The sequence below is a fragment of the Balaenoptera musculus genome, chromosome 12, assembly GCF_009873245.2.
Source record: "Balaenoptera musculus isolate JJ_BM4_2016_0621 chromosome 12, mBalMus1.pri.v3, whole genome shotgun sequence".
Taxonomy (NCBI): domain Eukaryota; kingdom Metazoa; phylum Chordata; class Mammalia; order Artiodactyla; family Balaenopteridae; genus Balaenoptera; species Balaenoptera musculus.
In genome coordinates this window covers 37,653,075-37,673,468 of record NC_045796.1, presented here as the reverse complement: position 1 = coordinate 37,673,468, position 20,394 = coordinate 37,653,075, and the positions used below count along the sequence as shown (strand labels likewise).

Sequence of the window (20,394 nt, the reverse complement as noted above, 5' to 3'; positions counted from 1 at the left end):
GTGAGACAGTAAGCAGGCCAGTCTGAATTTAACTTATTTATCTTCACTTGAGAGCTTGCCGCAAAACTCCTTTCATAGTTTGCAACCAAGTCAGTGTTGTCTGTGAGGACTGGCAGTGAAACTTAGTTGTTTATTATGTGAAGTTGGAAGCCAGAGTCCCTGGGAAGGACACCGAGTATTAGATTCCTTATCATTCTTAGGAGAACCTACATTTCTAATTGTCTTCATTAGAGATCCATAGATATGATAGTTCAGCACTTGGTCACAGAGATCCTTGAACCATTATAATGTCTGACATCCTTTGAGTTAATCCCAGTTTCAAAGCACCCATCACAGTCATTCTTCTACTATTCATTTCATAAGTATAATCTAAGACTGACTGATTAAAAACCAAAGAGGTTTGTTTTTTTTTAATTCAACAATGCTAGAGTTCAGTAATTTAGAATTATGTATAATGTCTGATAGAAGAGAGCTGAATTAAATATTCCAGCCCTTCTGATGCAGTGGCAGAAGCAGGAGGAAAAGTGAGTCTTTTCGACTTCCCCATTTCATTCATTACATTCAAAAATTACATTCACATAGGCCCCCATGTGATATTCACATGTATTCTTCATTGTTTTAAGTGATCTTTTTACATTGTTTTATTATCTGGAGTTTACCCACTTCGACTCATTCTTCTTATTCTTCTTACTCTAAAAATAACTTATTTTAACTTTAATGATCAGAAAAGGCAAAAATGGTTATTTTAAATGACTAAATAGTCATCCTTTTATTAGGGGTCTCCTAATTTATGAGAGTAAAATCTTGAAAGGTATTTTCAAAATTCACCTTATGTTGATAGTCATATAGAATTTTGATTTACTGAATAGATTAACCACATGACCTTCTTTGAGTTTTACACTTTGGTTTTCAGTCATCAAAGCAAGAATGCTGTTTAGTATGAGGAATTGTTTTGGCACAATGAAAAGAATGCTGGCCTTGAAGTCAGACAACTTTACTTGCTATGTTTCTTTGGGCAAGTTATTTAATCTCTGTGAGCATTAGTTTCCTCATCTGTAAACTTATGATGTTCATATCGACTTTACAGCATTATTTTGTTGATGAAAATAAATTATGCATGTAATGCAGCAGTATAAACATTACCATATAACAGCATTTTAATAAATAAACATGAAGATTTTTAGAATTTTATGACAAAATACTATTTTTTTTTTTTTTTTTTTTTAATAAATTTATTTATTTATTTATTTTTGGCTGCGTTGGGTCTTCGTTGCTGCGCATGGGCTTTCCTCTAGTTGCAGTGAGCTGGGGGCTACTCTTCGTTGCGGTGCGCGGTCTTATCGAGGTGGCTTCTCTTGTTGCAGAGCACCGGCTCTAGGCACGTGGGCTCAGTAGTTGTGGCGCAGGCTCTAGAGCACAGGCTCAGTAGTTGTGGCGCTCGGGCTTAGTTGTTCTGCAGCATGTGGGATCTTCCCGGACCAGGGCTTGAACCCGTGAACCCTGCATTGGCAGGCGGATACTTAACCACTGTGCCACTGGGGGAGCCCAACTATTTTGTTTTGATATAAAGTAAAAGAGAAAGTATTTTTGTTACTCATATTTGCATAGGAATAACATTATCTATTCTTGACATAGATGAATTCTGCCGTGCTTTGAGGTATAAACAGAAGAGCTGATTGTAATTGCCACTCAGTTAATCTATAGATTGGAACCACCATTGTCAAAAAAGTGGTTTTCCAAAAAAGAAAGTAGTGATATTGTATACAGTTTACCAAAAGAAATTCTAACTAATCTTCAAAGTGTAGTCAGTAAATTCAATCATGCTCAGTGAAGTAATTTGCAGGAGCACAGAGAATAGTCAGTTGTTTACAGTGAGACATTTTATTATTTCACTTTAATCAAACAGAACTGGGAAAGTCAAGTTATGCTCATATGTTTTTAGATAGTGAGGACCAGAAATATGGTGAGAGAATGGGATGCTGCACTGTTATTCAAAATACAGGAAGTCAGATAAAGTGTCTTTCATGTCAAGTGGAAGACAGATATTTTCAAAACATACACATGCATTTTCACATACACCTCCACATAGTGAACATACAAAGACATCTTCTGATGGTTTCCTAGGTACAGGCCACAGGACCACCAACATATATATTTCTAATAAGATCCTTTATATTATTTTTATAATTAACCTCCCTTAGATTAATAGCAAACCATGGATATCCATTATCATAGCAAATGCTGGTATAGTAGTTTATTTGCCAGTGCATTTTTCATTTGATGACGCATCTGTGGAGCTTTGATTTTATAAAAGTGAATGAAGCCATTGCTAAGAAGAGCAATGGAAATGCCTGGAAAATTGGTTCAAGGGACAGGCGAGTTCAAGGGCAGAAGCCTGAGTGTGGGTCTGGGGCATTGTGAGCCTTCAGATTTTACTCTGTGCTTCAATCTAGGGGGTTTTCTTAAGGCCAAATTGATTTCCAGAATATCCAAAGGGTTTAATTCTAGTGTGGTCTACAAACAGTCAAATCACCCATGCCAAAGCAATTCTTTCCTCCTTTAATAACAGAACAGTCATATCTTATTCTAGTTTCAGTTTTGTATAGGGGGAGGTATTTTAAATTTGGACCAATTATAGCGTTTTAGCTAATTACCCTAAGCATCACCATTCTTATCTTTTTAGACAATTTAATATATCTACTAGTACTTAATATTACTTTTCCTTATGCAGATCCAGTGCCCCACTTGCCAATTCGTCTGGTGTTTTAAGTGCCACTCTCCTTGGCATGAAGGTGTTAACTGCAAGGAGTACAAAAAAGGAGACAAATTATTGCGTCACTGGGCCAGCGAAATTGAGCATGGGCAGAGGAATGCCCAGAAGTGTCCAAAGTGCAAGGTGAGACAACCTTTAGGAGGAAAGGAAAGAAACATGTGCATCTGGGTATCACTGAACAATACTATTTACAATATTGAAGTGAATTCTATGTATAACTTTCTTAATGCAGACGTGGAGAAAAAGAATATTTGCTGTTTCATTTTAGAAGAGTAATTATATTACATAACTAAAATGAAGATTTTTATATATAAACAATGTATATTCTTATTCACATTACATTTCAAAATTTAAGGAGGCTACATATAAATATGGATCTTAAACTTCAGAATTCTAATTTTCCATTTAAAAATGGAGATGTGTGTACAGGAAAAAGCTCATATGAAAATGATATAAAGTATTATTTCTAGTTTGCCAACATGTACTATAATCACTTCTCAATTAGGTAGGCTCTGAATCCTTGTAATCCTTTGGTTTTTTTCCCCTCTGCCATTGCTTATCACTTTAGGATTACATTAAACTGGTCATTTCCCTTTTTGTAAATCTGGTGAGGTAGAAACTAAGAGCTAAAATCAGGACTTTATGAATCCCATTTTTCAATTTTCTCTTGATGATCATGCAAGTAATCAAGAGTTAGCAGGCATTTGAGCAGAGACCTAGATGTTGAAAGTCAACCATGCAGACAGCCAGGGAACGATCTCCTACAGACAAATCAGCACGTAAATCCAGCCAGAAAACTTTGGATTTGACTCTTACAGGATAGGGATCTGTTGAAGTTTGAAGTTTGTTTGTTTTTTTTTAAAGCTCACTTTAGAAAATTATGTGTATGTATATGCATATGTACACTCCACCATGTGTGGTTTCCATTTTTTGCCAAATTTATTTTTGATAATCATGTCTAAACTGGGCCTAATTTTCTTTCAAGAATAATTTTGCAATTCCTTCCAGGAGACTTAGCACCAAGACAAATGAAATTTGAATTATCAGGAAAATTTTTAAAATTAATCATGTGAATGCAGCTTGAAGTAGTAAAAGTATATTCTGAAGCCTATAAATGAGAATAAATATAATGCACAGATTCACTACACCAAATTCACATACTAGTTTATATGTATAGTAAGTAAAGCATTGCCTGAAATAACATGTTATGTTCTTAGCAATTGGAAGAAATTTTTGAAATAGTTTGGATGGCCTGGCTCTCTTAAAAGTGATGTCTACAAATGTTTGAGTTAAAGCTTTCTTTGTTTTCCCTGTAGAAGGCAAATTCATCTACAATTATCCCTTTGATTTTTTTTTTAACATCTTTATTGGAGTATAATTGCTTGACAATGGTGTGTTAGTAAGGCTGCTTCAGATCACTGCATCAATTGCTCAGTAGATTTTTATTTTTTACCCATTGAAGAACAACGGGAAGATGAGGCCTTTCCCCCTTTCTGTTGCCTTTCCAATTTATTCAGAGGTACTGCTCAGTTTCAAACTAAATAAAGGCCAGTAGGAATTCAGGAGCGCTGTTTAAGTCATTCTGCTTGACACTTTGTTCATACGTATACTTTATATCTGTCTGGAAAGCTGTGAAACAATTACCAGTTGGCCTGGCTCTAAGAATGAGCGCTAAATGAGGACTACTGCAGCATTATATGTTAGGGATTTTCTGAATGAGTTGAGGTAATACATAAAAACATACATTTGTTACTGTAATCCCTCAATCTAACATTAAATGGACTCTTAATGTATTGAAAGAAAAAGCACCCAGCTGTAAGGAATTTACTGAATGCACTAACAGCTCCCACAGTTTTTACAAATATAGATAAACAGCTAAGAGGACGCATACATGCTGGTTCTCTTTTGAAATAATAGCTAAAAGGTTGGGGTTTGAAAATGAACTACCTTTAAAATAGCTGAAGGGAAAGGAGCCAAAGAACCCTGGAATGAGTTTACATGACTACCTTGTAGTGGAGAATCTACTTGCTGGTGAGATCCAGGTTCCATAAAATTTATGTCAGTTTAAGTCGTATTTTATGACTCGTTTTGAATACAGATAGTTTCAGGGCTTTTATAAGCGTATGACTTTAAGGTTTTGCATTTTCTTAATTGTGATTTTTTGTCATTGTTGTTGGACCATAAAATTATATTTTTGCCCATGAAGCCTCTCTAATACTAGAAATCCACAAGGAGATATTATTCAGTGTATTAATATTTTATATTCCAAGGCTTTATTTTTATAAATAATCTTTTAAAATTTATAAATATGAAAAAGGAAGATGCTAGGAGTTTATGAAAAAAATTTCACACAGTGCTTCCAGGTGAACAAAACAATTATCATATATTTTCATATGAATATGTTTTCAATAATGATCAAATGTGTTTAAAATTTTGTTGTGACCAAAGTATATTTATGTACCCTGCACAGGTATATTTGCTTAGATTGATTCATAATTTTAATAATTATTTTGATTTTTAAATGATTGTTTTGTTCATAAAGGTCATATAACATATGATAGAAATTTGGAAAAGAGAAGGAAAGAATTCACCAGAGTCCTGCCACTCCAGTATACTCACTGTTAACATATTAGTGTCTCCTCGGTCTCTCCCCTATTTAAGTAACTTTAAAAAAAAAAAAGAATCGTAGTATGGGGATAATTTGACATGCTTTGTTTTTCCATTTAACATGTCAAACCTTTCTTATGTTACTAAATAGTTTTCGTAACATTTATTAACTAAGTAATATTTGCTTAAATATCCTTCTGCTATTAGTTACCAAACCTGGCTTTGTTTGGGTTCGGGGTTTTTTAAAAAATATCTATATATTATAAATAATGTATTGATATTCATCTTGAATATGTATTTTTCCATATTTTGGACCTTTAAAAGCATGTAGTCCTGAAGACAGAATTACTAGGTTAAAGGATATCAGTGTTTTCAGTATTTGGTACATAGTGCCAATTTGCTTTCGAAAAAGACTGAAACAATTTATAATTCCACCAGAAAAATCTGAGAACCTATTTCTGTATGATCATTTCTTATTAGCATTTCAAGTATTTTTAAATGCATATTTAATACTTTAAAAATATTTTTTTCTTGTATTTTGAATTGTCTTGTTTGCTTTTAGATTGAGTACAAATTCATGTATTTTTGAGTTTGAAATGCCCCTTTTTGAATTATCTGTTCATATCCTTTGCCCACTTGTTTGGGTCAATTTGGGGATATTTTTTATTATCAGATTATATGAGCTATCTATTTTCTATTTGAAAATATTAATTCCTCTTCTGACATATTTTCTCCTATCTTTTATTACTTTCTTTTATATCAGTGATAATTTTTTTTTAAACTTAATTGGTTTATGTGTGTGCATTATTTTAATTTTTAAAAATTTGTGTTTGACCAAATATATCATTCTTTTTATTTTTGGAAAGAAAGAACACACACACATAAACACACACATATATGATATGTGCATATATTTATATTTATATATCTTTTATAAATATTTTACTCCTAAGCCTAAAAAGTTATCTATCATCCAGAAGCTTGATAAATGGTCTATTTTCTTTCTTTCATTTTAGTATATAATTTATAAATATTTTAACTCTTTGATCTACCCATTACTTATTTTGATGTTTATTATGCATTGGATACATACACTAATTTTTTCCAAATTAATAGCGTCTAATCTAAATGTGTCCCCCTACCCATTGATTTGTAATTTTTCTCTAAACATATGTTAAATTAATATATATAAGAGCTCTTTTCTGAGCTCCCTAATCTTGTAGCTGCTAATTTTTTTAAAAAATTCTGTGCTTGTACTGGTGAGTGTTAAATGATTATGCTTTTGTAAAATTTTCCCATCCATACAAGGTTTGATAATCAATTCATTATTTCAATTAGTATTCTAAATAAACCAACTTTTCTTTCATTAGCTTATAATTATTATTTATCCTGTAATAAGTTTTTATCTTTATCTCAAGTGGAAAGATCAGTTTAATATATGGTATAGTATTATGAAGAGATTTGACTTATGATGAGAAATCAAAATTATTATTTACAATTGAATTTTGGCAGATAATCAGAATGAGTATTAAAACATTTTTTTCTCCCATATACAATCAAGATACTTATTCATAAGTGTGGGTTTTTTTAATACTAGGGTAAAAATATACAAGCATTTATAGAAGTCATTTATTTATAGGACATTTTTATGAAAAATTAATAGTAGCATAGTAAGATCAACTTTCCTTAGCCATTTTTTTTGAGTCTCATTGCTTCCTTAATTCATAGTATTTTTCAGTCACTTGTGAGACACCAATTTTTATCTTAAAAATGTGTCTTCTATTTTGTATAAATTCTTAACCTACCAGAAATATATGCTAATTTAAAAATGTCTGTCTGGAAAATAGTTACCACAAGACTAAATCTAGTTCATGATAACTTTAAATTTAAATTAAATTTAAAGCAAATAGCAGATTTAAATTTTGTTGTAGGTATTAGAATATTTGTTCAGTTTTATGCAAAAATTCATTTGAGACTTGTGTCTTATAGCACAGATTAGATACTAAACTTTGAGTTAATAAGAAAAAAAACTGTTAAGTCAAAGAAAATGAAAAGTGAGATGCACACCTAAAAATTAACAAACATGAGATTATACAATACAAAACAAATAAGTAAGCAGTTGTAAGCAACTTCACTTGTATACTTTAGATTTAAATTGTTCATGAAAATTTTTGGAAACAGTATTAGGTGCAAATTTTTTTTTAATATATATTATCATTTGAAAGCCTGAAATACTTAAACTATTCCGAAGTATACACTGATAGTTCTTTAAATGGTAGAGTAATACCCCACTAACTAAATTAAAAGCAAAAAACAAAGAAATTATTTTATCATTTCCTTTTTTCCAGAAAATGGCAACCACCTATAATTTTATTGTTCAACACATACTTTATAAAAAGTCTTTTTTCTTTTTGGCAGCACCGTGCAGCTTGCAGGATCTCATTTCCCCAATCAGGGATTGAACCTTGGCCACAGCAGTGAAAGCCCAGAATCCTAACCACTAGGCCACCAGGGAACTCCCCGAAAGTCTTTTTATTATTTATTTTAGTTTATTAATAAATGTGTGTTAGGTCATAGCAAACCCCAGCTGGATGATTCTAAAGGCCTGAACAATTTTAGATTTTAGAAGAATTAGAAATCTCTAATATTATTGTTTAATATTATAATAAGCATCATTAAAGATAAAAACAATCATGAACCTTCAAGAATGTGAATGAGAACTCTGTAAGAATGGTTAATGATCCAATCTTCTGATTGTTCCTCAAAAGTTTTAATACTAGTCAATTAGTGTTAATTAACCAGGTTTTATCTTTTAGCTATATCATGTTTTTCTATTTAAAATGTTTTTTAAAATGGGGTTTTAACATTCAAAACTCGACAAAGGCCAGATTTCTGCCCTCTGAGTATATTTTTTTAACATACGTACTTTCAAAAGAGAGCTGGACACACCTTCAGGCCCTTTTACCCAATAATTTGAGGCAAGCCAGTTTAAAGCCAGCAGGAAGTTAAAGTTAAGAAACAATTTTATAAAAAAGGCAGTATATAAAGAAAGTTTTATCTCTTCAAAAATATTTCTGAAAGAAATATTGTAATATGTTAACATTATTAAAAATCGGTGGTAAATCCATGCATGTCTGTTACACTATCATCTTTAAATTTTAAATGTTGGAAATAGTTCATGAGTAAAAATAAATAAAACCTAACAAGAGAACAGAAGGACTCTAACATCACAGCTTTCTGGAGCTGCTTACACATCTCTATTTGCCTATGCAACCGCTAAGGATTTGGCTAGTACATTTTCTTTTTCCTTCCTCAGGTAAAAGTTAAATGTTTCTAAGAATACTGGGCTTACTAAAGCAAAGTTGGGGTTAATATTTCTCAAAATGGTTAGCTTTTTATAATTTGGAAAATTAAAGGGGAATTCCTCAAACATCCCTACCCCAAATTACCTTCTTCCTTAACGTCAGATAAGAGAAATACTTACGTAAACATTTATATAATGTGGTACAAATACAGTCATAGCCAACTGGATGACATGCAGCTGACCACTTTAATTTTTCTCTTATATAAATAATAACATATCTCTAGTTAGGACATTTTACAAAACATTGAATAGGGATAATTAATTAGGAAGTTATACATTTTCATAGGCTAATATATAAGTAATGTGATTTATGAATTAAGGGTAATTAAGTCATTTATTTTATTCCAAGGTCAACATATATCCTATTTTTAGGAGGCAGGACAGTCACTTTTTTTTTTTTTTTAAAGAAATGCCAAGATATCAACAGGGAGTGCTGAGTTCTAATATGCCAGCTTTATTTTATTCATAAAAATGCCTTTGTACAACGCTCTGTCTTTCTTTGTAGTGTTAGCACAGTAATAATAATGGCAATACTATCTACATGTATTGATATTTACTACATATTACTCTCCATTGCAGTTTTACACTCATATTATCTCATCAGATCCTCAGATGTGATACTAAGATGCTAAGTTCCAATGTGCCATCCAAATCTTAATTATTAAATGCCTTTTGATAAAACTTTAAGGTGTTTCACAGTAATAATAAAATGATAGGTTCAATAGTATGTGAGTTACATTTGTTGTCTCATTTAAATCTCAAAAAGTTGTAAGAAAGGGGTAATTACCACCACTTCAAGGTATAGAAACAGTTTCAGAGAGGTTAAGTAACTGAACCAAGAGGCAGGCAGGGGAAAGTACATTATATTCATCCATAATTTACTGAGAATTTGGAATTAAAGGAATTTGCTTGTCAAGATATTTCCTTTCAGATATTGTATTCTCTTAAATCCTGTAATAGGATGCTTTTGGCAAAAATGTATTGATTCAGAGAAAAGATTAATTTGCTTCTGTTCACATCAAATTAGCACAAACCCTGTCTGTGGGCTCTTATATCTGAGCTATAGCTACATAGCCTATGGTTGCTGAGGAAAGAACTTAGGGTATTAATGTTGGATTTTATAGATAATCCTGCAATTCTCTAGCACTTCACACATCGCTGTAAAAGTATGTTCAGCAGCTGGTGACTGCTTTTAAATAGTGCCCGTTGTAGAAAATAAAACAGCTTCTCCTTGACCACTAATTACCCACTTTAACTCTCCAGATTGCTTGAAATCACTAAATTTGAAGAAGTGGTTATCACTGCTACTGTTTTCTTGAAGTGCCAAAGCCTAGACCTTAGTTGTGAGAAGAGCCTGATTGTTTGGTGACAAATATTTTCTAGGATATAAACTGTATTTCATCCAATGCCCTATTTTTATGACTAATAACTTCAATATTTGTTTACTGTCTGAGATTAAATGCATAATGTGAGTACATGTAACATTTCATTAAAAATCAATATATTGTCCTCGTAATATAGAATAAAAATAAGTGAAAATATAATGAAATAATATGTATTTCAACATGTAAATGCTCAGGTACCATGACATTAAAAGACAAAAAATAGCAGTCAGAATTTTGAACCCATTTAAAATGCATAAATTTGGATTTAAGAAACCATGAAGTAAAGCTTAAATATTATCAATAGCTATCCTTTTTATCTGACATTTTAAAATGAGGACAAAATTAGTGTATATGTATATATATATGCATGCTTATATATGTATGCATATGTACATATGAATGTATACAATTATATTGCTAGAAAATTCAAGATACATTAAAATCATACATACCTCTTTGGGGCTTATATATAAAATGAAGTTAGATTCTAAACACAATCACTCTTTCTCAGTTTACACCATAGTTATACAGTAACTAAAAAATTATCTAGTAAAACCATACAAACATTATTTTGCGTTTATATATAAAATGAAGTTAGGTAACATGTTCAGATATTTATAAACAGATTTTCACCTATATGAATGTCTAGTGTGTCTGAAAATTGTATGGGTGGAACCTAATTCTCTTCTGTGTGGGATGTCCCAAACATTGAAGAACAGCCCGACATGCCAGCATCAGCCACCTTTGTGACAACCAGACATTCCCCTACCAAAGAAATTCTGAAGCATCTCCAGGGGCCTGAGAGCCCCTGTGGAGAGCCTCTGTTAGAGATGAGGGCTTCTGAGAGGAATGAAGTCCAATGAGCTGTGTATACAGGGAAGAATTGAGTAAAAATCTGCCCATTTTCCATTTGGATACCTATGGGGCCAGTTTTGCTAAAGGATCTAAAGCTTTCTAAGATGGTTCATTTATTTTTCTTTTCATTTGATTTCATGCTTTAAGAATTGCTTTTTCTTTCTGCAGCAAACTCAACTTAGAATTCCAAACAGGATACAAGTTTCGCTGGTAGCAGCGATCAGTAGGCAGATCAACAAAGTTTGGAGAACTATGAGAAAAGGTCTATATCCAAATTCCTAAGCAATGTCTTCACTTGCCTTAGTGAGCTTCTCCAGCACAGGGCACTCTCCCGTCCCCAGGATGGGCCTTCTCATAGCTTCTCCATCTCAGTAAATGGCAACTGCAACCTTCTAGCTGCTCAAGTCAAGAATCTGACCGCTTTCTCTCACACCCACACATACTGTCAGTCATTAACTTTTGTAGATTGTACCATCGAAATATATGTGGAATTTGACAACATCTCAGCACGCTTGCTGTCACTAATCTGGTACAGGACATCATCATCTTTCTCCCTCCAAGATTTTTGCAATAGCCTCCTGACTGGATTCTTACTCTTCACAATGTTCCTAACCCAGCAGCCCAGCAGCCAGAACGAGACTACTAAACATAAGGCAGATTACGTACCCCTCTGCTCAAAATCCTCCATGGCTCCCATCTCACACAAAGCAAAAGCTAGTCCTTACGGTGGCCATGTGCCCCATCACACTCTGCTCGCGCCCGCACCCCGTTATTCCTCTGACCTCATCTTCTACTTCCTTCACCCTCCTCCAGCCACACTGCCCTCCTGGCTGTGCTTCAAAAACATGAGCCATGTTTCCTTCTCAGGGTGTCCATGCCTGCTCTTCCCTTTGAAATATTCTTTCCCCAGATATCTACACACCCAGCTCTCTCCCTTCATGTCTTTGAGCAAAATTCAGCTTCTCAGTAATCACTTTCCCCTACCTCAATAGGTAATATGCTCCTTATAGGCTCTATTTTTTTCCATAGCACCATATTGCTTATCACTGTTTAAAATAGTGGATATATTTTGCATCATGAGAGCAGGGATTTTGATCTGTTTTGATCCTTGAGGTACCTTGTGCATTTAGAGCAGTTCTGGGCACTGTTTAGCACTAAATAGAAAATGGTTGAATGAATGAATGTCATTTTTCTTCCCTCCTTATATGTACTTTTCGTGAGAATCCATTATGTGCTCTGTACAACATGGTCCTTTTTCTCTTGAAACCCACAGAAGGGGAGACGCAGTGGTTACACGGAAGATGATAAAACACTGTTGCACTTCAGCAGGGCTTTGCGTAGAGTATTATAAGAGAGTTCATGGTAAAGGGGACATCTCCGTTCATCTCGGGGAAAGCAGGGAGAGCTAGGTTGTTGAGGATTATTGGGTGGATTTTGGCATGATGAAAGGTATCCAGGAGTGGGAGTATTACACTTAAAGGACAGGGCACAGAGGCAGGAAATGAGTGCTGTGTACCAGAGCCACAAGCGCTTTGTGGTTCCCTTAGAGTAGGGTTCACAGAAGGAAGTGGTGAAAGGTGGGGCTGTAGAAACAAACAGAAGCCTGGGCTTTCATGCAATGTTAAGAAACTTGGATTTCATCCTCCAGACTGAAAAGTTATAAACAAGGGAATGGTGGTAACCAATTTATATTTTAGGTTGGTTGCTGTTGATTATATGAAGGTAGTTTTAGACATCTAGAAGGAAATGATGATTGTATGAGCTAAGGTAATGGTCAAAGGCTGGAGAAGAGGAGAAGTATTCAATAAATATCTTGGGGCTAAAACTGTCTGATTTTGTTCAATAGCTGGATGTGAGTAGTGAGAAGAGGATAACAACAGGATATTTAGCTTGAGTATCTAAATGGATGGTGATACCATAAACTGTGATAAAATCATGGAGATGGACTTAGTTTTGTTGTTGTTGGGCTAGGGAGCCTTGGAATGGTTATGAGTTTGGTTTTGCTTATTTGACTTTGAAATGGCTGTAAGGCATACGGGTGCATATGACCCCCAAACAATTGCTACATGACTCTGCAGCTCAGGAGCCAGGTCTGCAGTGGAAATTAGGAAATGAGATCCAGTGGAGGGAAGTTGAAGCCATTTGAGTATGGAAGAGATCACCCAAAGAGTATGTGCAAAGTGGTGATTCATGGATGGAATTAAGAGATAAGTGAAGAAACGAAATTGAGTTATTTGTAGTGAGGTGGACGGACCTAGAGTCTGTCATACAGAGTGAAGTAAGTCAGAAAGAGAAAAACAAATACCGTATGCTAACACATATATATGGAATTTTTAAAAGAATGGTTCTGAAGAACCTAGGGGCAGGACAGGAATAAAGATGCAGATGTAGAGAATGGACTTGAGGACACGGGGAGGGGGAGGGTAAGCTGGGACGAAGTGAGAGAGTCGCATGGACATACATACACTACCAAATGTAAAATAGATAGCTAGTGGGAAGCAGCCGCATAGCACAGGGAGATCAGCTCGGTGCTTTGTGACCACCTAGAGGGCTGGGGTAGAGAGGGTGGGAGGGAGACGCAAGGGGGAGGAGATATGGGGATATATGCATATATATAGCAGATTCACTTTGTTATAAAGCAGAAACTAACACACCATTGTAAAGCAATTATATTCCAATAAAGATGTTAAAAAAAAGGGAGGTAAGTGAAGAAATAGGAACCTAAGAGAGGTAAGAGGAGCACCTGGAAAAAAGGTGTCACTGAAGCAAGAGTTTATCAAAGGTCAGAGGGAAGTAGTGATCAACTGATTAAATGACACTGAGAGATACAAGAAGATAAGAATTAAAAACATGTTCATTGGATTTGGCAATTAGAGGGTCATGGATAATACTCATTTGTTCTTTTAATATTTATTGAGAACATGCTATGTGACAGGATCAGTGCAACTCCCTTTAATAAAATAACAAACAAGATGTACATGATCTGGGCCCTTTCAGATCTTATTGACTGGGAGAGAGTTTGAGCAGAGACATATAATTAAAGAGTTTTAAAATAGAGAGTGAGAAATACTCACTCAAGCTAGTACAGCTTGCTTCTCATTTCATGGATACAGTGCCTTGAATACTGCTGTGCTGGGAATGGTCTCCCTACCTCCAAGTCTTCTTAACTGGTAAACTTAACTTGTTCGTCATTTCTCAGATCAACTGACACTTCCTTAGAGGAGCCTCTTCTGACCCTTAGACCAGATCAAATTTCTTAAGTATTCTCTTCATACCTTATCCTTTTCCTTCATAGCATTTTTCATAGCTTATGAGTGTCTATTTATTTGCAGAATTGATTATGTCTATCTACAGCTTAGACTAAAAGCTCCTTAATGGCAGAAGGCATGTCAGATTTTATCAATGAACAAATAAATATTTATTGTGTGAATGAATGAATGTTTCCTGGAGAAAGACAGTTGATCTGGATGTTTCAGTAACATGGGGTTGTCGGGATATAGCTCAGCGGTAGAACATTTGACTGTAGTAACATGGGGTTGCTGTCAACTGAGGAAGAATTGAGAGGTGAGTAAGAAAAGCAGTGAAAATATTCTTTTAAGAAGCTTGGTTAAAATGGAAGGGTGGGGGTAATCATTGGCTGAAGGTCATGTGGAATTAAAGGAAGGATTTATTAGGATGGGGGGGACACCTGAGCTATTAGCAGGCTAAGTGGTGCACAGTCACAGAGGGGAAGGGGTAAAGATGAACGGGAAGGAGGGGAAAACTGACATCTGGAGATTTCTGAGAACATGGGGTGTGGGGCTAAGGGAAGTACGGTAAAGAGGAAGGAAGAAAATTGGGGGCTAATTTGTAGTACACTCTACCTTGAGGAATGAGAATCGGACAGTATTCTACACTCTTCTTCAAAGAATTTGTCATCATAAATCAATTATAAGACTGAAATATGTACGAAATTTCCTATACCTAAGAAAACCAGGACATTGGAGGACAATTAAGAGTATTGGCTTTAAAAAGCTAACATAGCAGGAAACACCAAATGATTCTGAAATCATCTTATATATTTTTTGCAATATAGTTTACCATTACAGAGGCCACCATGTTTGACATGACAGACGAGGATTCATTCTGCTTATCTATCCCTTCCCTTTCTTCTCCTTCTAATTTTTGATAATTATTATTTTAGTTCTTCTTTTGATTATCTTTTACCTTTAAATAATATACTGTAACCTTGGTTCAACAGTCTAACAATTTTAGGTGATATATGAGGATCTAGCCCTCCTACAATTCTTTCCACCTCTCTATTTCCCATTTTCTGTAAGCTGTAACTTTGTTTTTATATCGTCAAATTTAATAACATTCACATTCTATTCTAATATAATATTTAATACTTCTGTTATTTCTAAAGGATAATTCTAACATGGGAAAACCAATCGGGTATTTACATAATCAAGAACATATAATTATGGAGCAAAGATTACATTTCCTTTTCCATGAGATCACAACTTCTAGGAAAAATGCCTTTTGCATCTTTGCTTACTGTCAATTACTTAATCATGCTGTAGTTTGTTACGCCTCATATTTGGAACTTACATGCCTTTCATTTTGTTTTGTTTTTCCTGAAAGTCCTTACTGTTTTTCTTTCTTCCTTATTGGGAATAGAAATACCACTTTATTTATCATGTTATTTAATATTTAGCTCCTCAGGAATTTTATTGCTTGGTGTATATTCCATTGTTATTTTTTGAAGATGTTCTTGAAACCAGCTGACTTCCTGTTCTAAATTGGACTGATTGCTTTGCAGCTCTTCCGCTGAGATTTCTTACACCTTTTTTGGTATGTGGTAACACTGTCTTTTCTTGACTTGTGCATTCACTTAATGAAGTGCTTCCTTAAGTCATGGCACCAGAAAAGGAACAGAGGAGTCTTAGCATCTCTGCAATTGTTTCATTTTTACCCCCATATATTATTTATTTTGTAATTGGACAAGAATTCTAGGTTCATATTTTTAATGAGGTCTTTGAAGACTGCGTAGATGTTTGCTTTTTAAAAATCCCTGTGTTGAAGAACCTAGGGGCAAGACAGGGATAAAGACGAAGACGTAGAGAATCCGACTTGAGGACACAGGGAGGGGGAAGGGTAAACTGGGATGAAGTGAGAGAGTAGCATGGACATATATACACTACCAAACGTAAAATAGATAGCTAGTGGGAAGCAGCCACATAGCACAGGGAGATCAGCTCGGTGCTTTGTGACCACCTAGAGGGGTGGGGTAGGGAGGGTGAGAGGGAGACGCAAGAGGGAGGAATAGGGGGATATATGTATACGTATAGCTGATTCACTTTGTTATACAGCAGAAAGTAACACACATTGTAAAGCAATTATACTGCAATAAAGATGTTAAAAAAAAAAATCCGTGTTATGGAGAATTGGTATAGTGAGATAAGTAAGGAACTGAGAGTTACTCGTGGGATTTTTTAAAACTTTCCTCATAATTATTGCTTCTAATTAATTCCTCCCATATCAAAGCCATTGAGGCAAATACATGTATTAAAATAATTTTATACATAGAGTAAATTATTTGTTGGGAACAATAATACATAACAGTTAATTTAGTTATAATTTCCTGCTTAAAGAATAAAATAAGCCTTCAATTCTTGGTGAAAGTGGAGATAAATACTTGTGGGCAGATGTGTACTGATTTAGTTATAAAATGGGTTGGATATTTAGCAGTTCATTTATTGCTATTCTCCTACCTTATAATTAAGTAGAATCTGTATGAAAATAAAAAGCTGAATTCTAGTTCTATTTTTCAAGATAATTTGTGGGCATTTTATTAAACTAAATGTAAACAACCTGAAGAGGGCAGGTACATATATTGATTACTCTTTTATTACAGGTGTTATGTACTATAATGAATGTCATAGACTCAAAAATGATCCGTGCTGTCATTTCTGTCTACTACTATGTGGACTTAATATCAAACTCATATTAAAGAAATATCTGGCATATCCTGAACATTTTATCTCATGGCTTGTAAATGTAGAGCTATATAAGCAACATTTAGTGCTTAAATATTCAACTCCTTACGTATCAGCCATCCTTATTTGGTATAGATGGAGAGAAGAAACCCTGTTAGTGATAACAAATCAAATGATGTTTGTGACTTATGGGTAGTCAGTTTAATCTAATGGGTTAGAAATATCTCATCTGTCTTACTCTGTCTCCATCCCTTAAGTAAGAACAGAATTTTGATGCTGAATTACAGCCACTTGGGTGATTGGTATGTTTTTTAGCAGAGCTAAACTGATGAATGTTTTGAAGCTATAATAAAACAAACTTTTAAAGTTTCACTGAAAAATAAAATGGACTTTACATAAATGTAATTTAAACCTACTTTTTAAGGCTCTATGTTTTAAAAACAAAAATGGCATTGTCAAAGTGTGACCTTTAAAGATATATTCAGGGAAGTCGTTTATCATATGAAATTTATTAGCCTCTGGGTGTTAGGAGTTCAAAATTACAACTTGCTTCTTAGCAAATGTGAAAAGTAATGTCTTCTGTTACAAGTTAACTTGCATTATGTCAGTTCATTTCTCTTAGCATGAAGTTATAAAATATTCATATATAATCAAGATATATTTGCAATAGTATTAAAGGAAGCACTGTGTACTTGACGGTTGGAAATTATGAAACCATTTTAATGATTAAATCATTGCCATTATATGAGTAAAATACGCAAATTAATCTATAGAACTATATAATCCTGCAACGTACAAGGTTCCTGTAGAGTATTGTCAGAACTTAGAATTTTATCACTTCCTGTGCAGAAATATTTTTGGACTAACAGTATTTTAGTTGCCTGCTGTGTTTCAAATATTATTTTAGAAATGAGGAAAGACTGTTAAAAGAGGCTAAAAATTGCAGTCTTCACTATTTAAATGAAATAATAAGTATACCACATAAAGATTTTAGAACACAATGAAACAATATTACAAGCAGATATAAAACGACAGTAAAAATTGTATGTGAAATTTTGAGGCAAATGAACTGTCAGTGACAAGTTTAACTTATTAGAGCAAGTTTCTTGTCAGAAAAATTTTTGACATTATTTTAAAGGAAGAACGTGAACTGGCCCAGAGAGCAGCTAAAACAAGCAGAAAGACTCGAACATGCCTTGTACAGGAGGGCAGACATGACTACTCTGTCAGCAAAGAACACAATTGACCCTCTGGTTTTATCTTTAAGTTTATAATAAGAGGCTGCTTAGCATAATAAAGAAACAGACAAGAATCAAAATACTTTCTCCATTCATTCAAGCAGATTACGTTTCTGAGCTCTGGTTATGAATAAGCATGCCAGTCTCATGGTGTGGTCATGAGGCTTAAAGGCGCTAATCTAGGTACAGTGCTTGGCATTTAGTAGGCTCTAAACAAATATTAGTCCTTTTCCCTTTACAGGTCACATACAACACTATGCTATGCGGCCAGGAAATCTGTTAAGCTTTAATTACCTCCATATTAAGAGCAATTACAATATACAGTCGAAAAGTTGAGCATATGATGAAGTAACCTTTATTTTGGGTGCTCAGCTGTTGTCTCTGAACACGTTTTCTCCTAGTGCTCAGGTAGTTTAAAGGATGAGAAATAGTTCAAAGGTTCAGTAGGGCCTTAGCCTACCTCATTCCTTAATGCCATCTGCTGTGCTAAATGGATGTGGTCATAGGAATTGTTCTTCAGAATCATTCATAGAAACAGGTGCAATGGGGAGACTAAGGGAGAAATTACCAGGAAGCTAAAGAGCTCAAGCTGCAGAGACCCTCACCTGCACAGGTCTCTTCTTAGGCCTTGTATCTAATTTGCATTTGTAATTTACATGCTTCTCCTTTAAGAGGACCCCCCAGTTAGATAACCTTCAGGCCCCACAAAACCTGGGTCCACGTCACTGGAGTGTCAGGTAAAAGAAAAAGAATTCAATGTAATTGAAAAAGATGAGGTGGCCAATAGCAGAAAAAGCAAATTTTGCTTCTATTCACCAAATATTGATTGGTAGTTACCCTTGACCACAGATGCTTATATGCCCTTAACCACAAGCTAGCCCTCACCTATCCAGGAAGGTACTCTAGGCTAGCATCAGCCTAAGAATCAGCCAATTGAAGAAGTGAGAAAGGAGATCACCTGGCCATCAGGGAGTGTCAGTTGCATTGCCCTGGTATTTGGTTTCTCACATTTTTAGGTGGGTGAAGGGGAAGGGATAGATGGAACCAATATTATACTGATCTGACTCAATATGTGCCCCCCAAATGTTTTAGTCACTGTATGTATATTATCACATTTTTATTCTCATGTAAGTAATATCATCTAAATTGTAGCTTGGGAGATAAGAAGTAACCTCCGTACTTTCCTGTAACTTGCCAGCAACAACAGAGGGAGGTGCTTAGTTGCACAGGTAGCATTGTATACACAGTCCTGTACAAGCATTTGCAAATGAAATTAGAGCTGGAAACTAAAATGGTACTGCAAATACACTTACACCTGCTCTCATTTCCTTCCACAACAGGATTTCTTTTCCTTGACATTTATTTACAAAAAGTTTTTCATAATCCTTTCTTTTAAGGAATCCTCTTCGTCTCTTCTTATTCCCCAAGCCACCTCGTTCTTGCTGATCATAGCATCAACAAAACATACCTTCACAGCATTTTTTTTTAATTTGAATTTTATTTATTTTTTATACAGCAGGTTCTTATTAGTTATCTATTTTATACATATTAGTGTATATATGTCCATCCCAATCTCCCAATTCATGCGACCACTACCACCAACCCCCCCCAACCCGGCTTTCCTCCCTTGGTGTCCATACGTTTGTTCTCTACATCTGTGTCTCTATTTCTGCCTTGCAAACCGGTTCACCTGTACCATTTTTCTAGATTCCACATATATGCATTAATATATGATATTTGTTTTCCTCTTTCTGACTTACTTCACTCTGTATGACAGTCTCTAGGTCCATCCACGTCTCTACAAATGACCCAATTTCGTTCCTTTTTTTATGGCTGAGTAATATTCCATTGTGTATATGCACCACATCTTCTTTATCCATTCATCTGTCGATGGTCTTTTAGGTTGCTTCCTGGCTATTGTAAATTGTGCTGCAGTGAACATTGGGGTGCATGTGTCTTTTTGAATTATGGTTTTCTCTGGGTATATGCCCAGTAGTGGGATTGCTGGGTCATACGGTAATTCTATTTTTAGTTTTTTAAGGAACCTCCATACTGTTCTCCATAGTGGCTGTATCAATTTACATTCCCACCAACAGTGCAAGAGGGTTCCCTTTTCTCCACACCCTCTCCAGAATTTGTTGTTTGTAGATTTTCTGATGATGCCCATTCTAACTGGTGTGAGGTGATACCTCAT

At 34.7% G+C, this 20,394-nt stretch overlaps 1 protein-coding gene across 2 annotated transcripts in view; it reads left to right on the top strand.

Moving 5' to 3' along the window:
- Window positions 1-20,394, top strand: part of RNF217 (ring finger protein 217) — a 124,837-nt gene that overhangs the window by 90,693 nt on the left and 13,750 nt on the right. For both annotated transcript variants that reach the window (XM_036871609.1, XM_036871608.1), the window contains exon 3: window positions 2,732-2,896. In XM_036871609.1, the coding sequence (XP_036727504.1) occupies window positions 2,732-2,896 (165 nt within the window). The remainder of the gene's footprint in view (window positions 1-2,731; window positions 2,897-20,394) is intronic.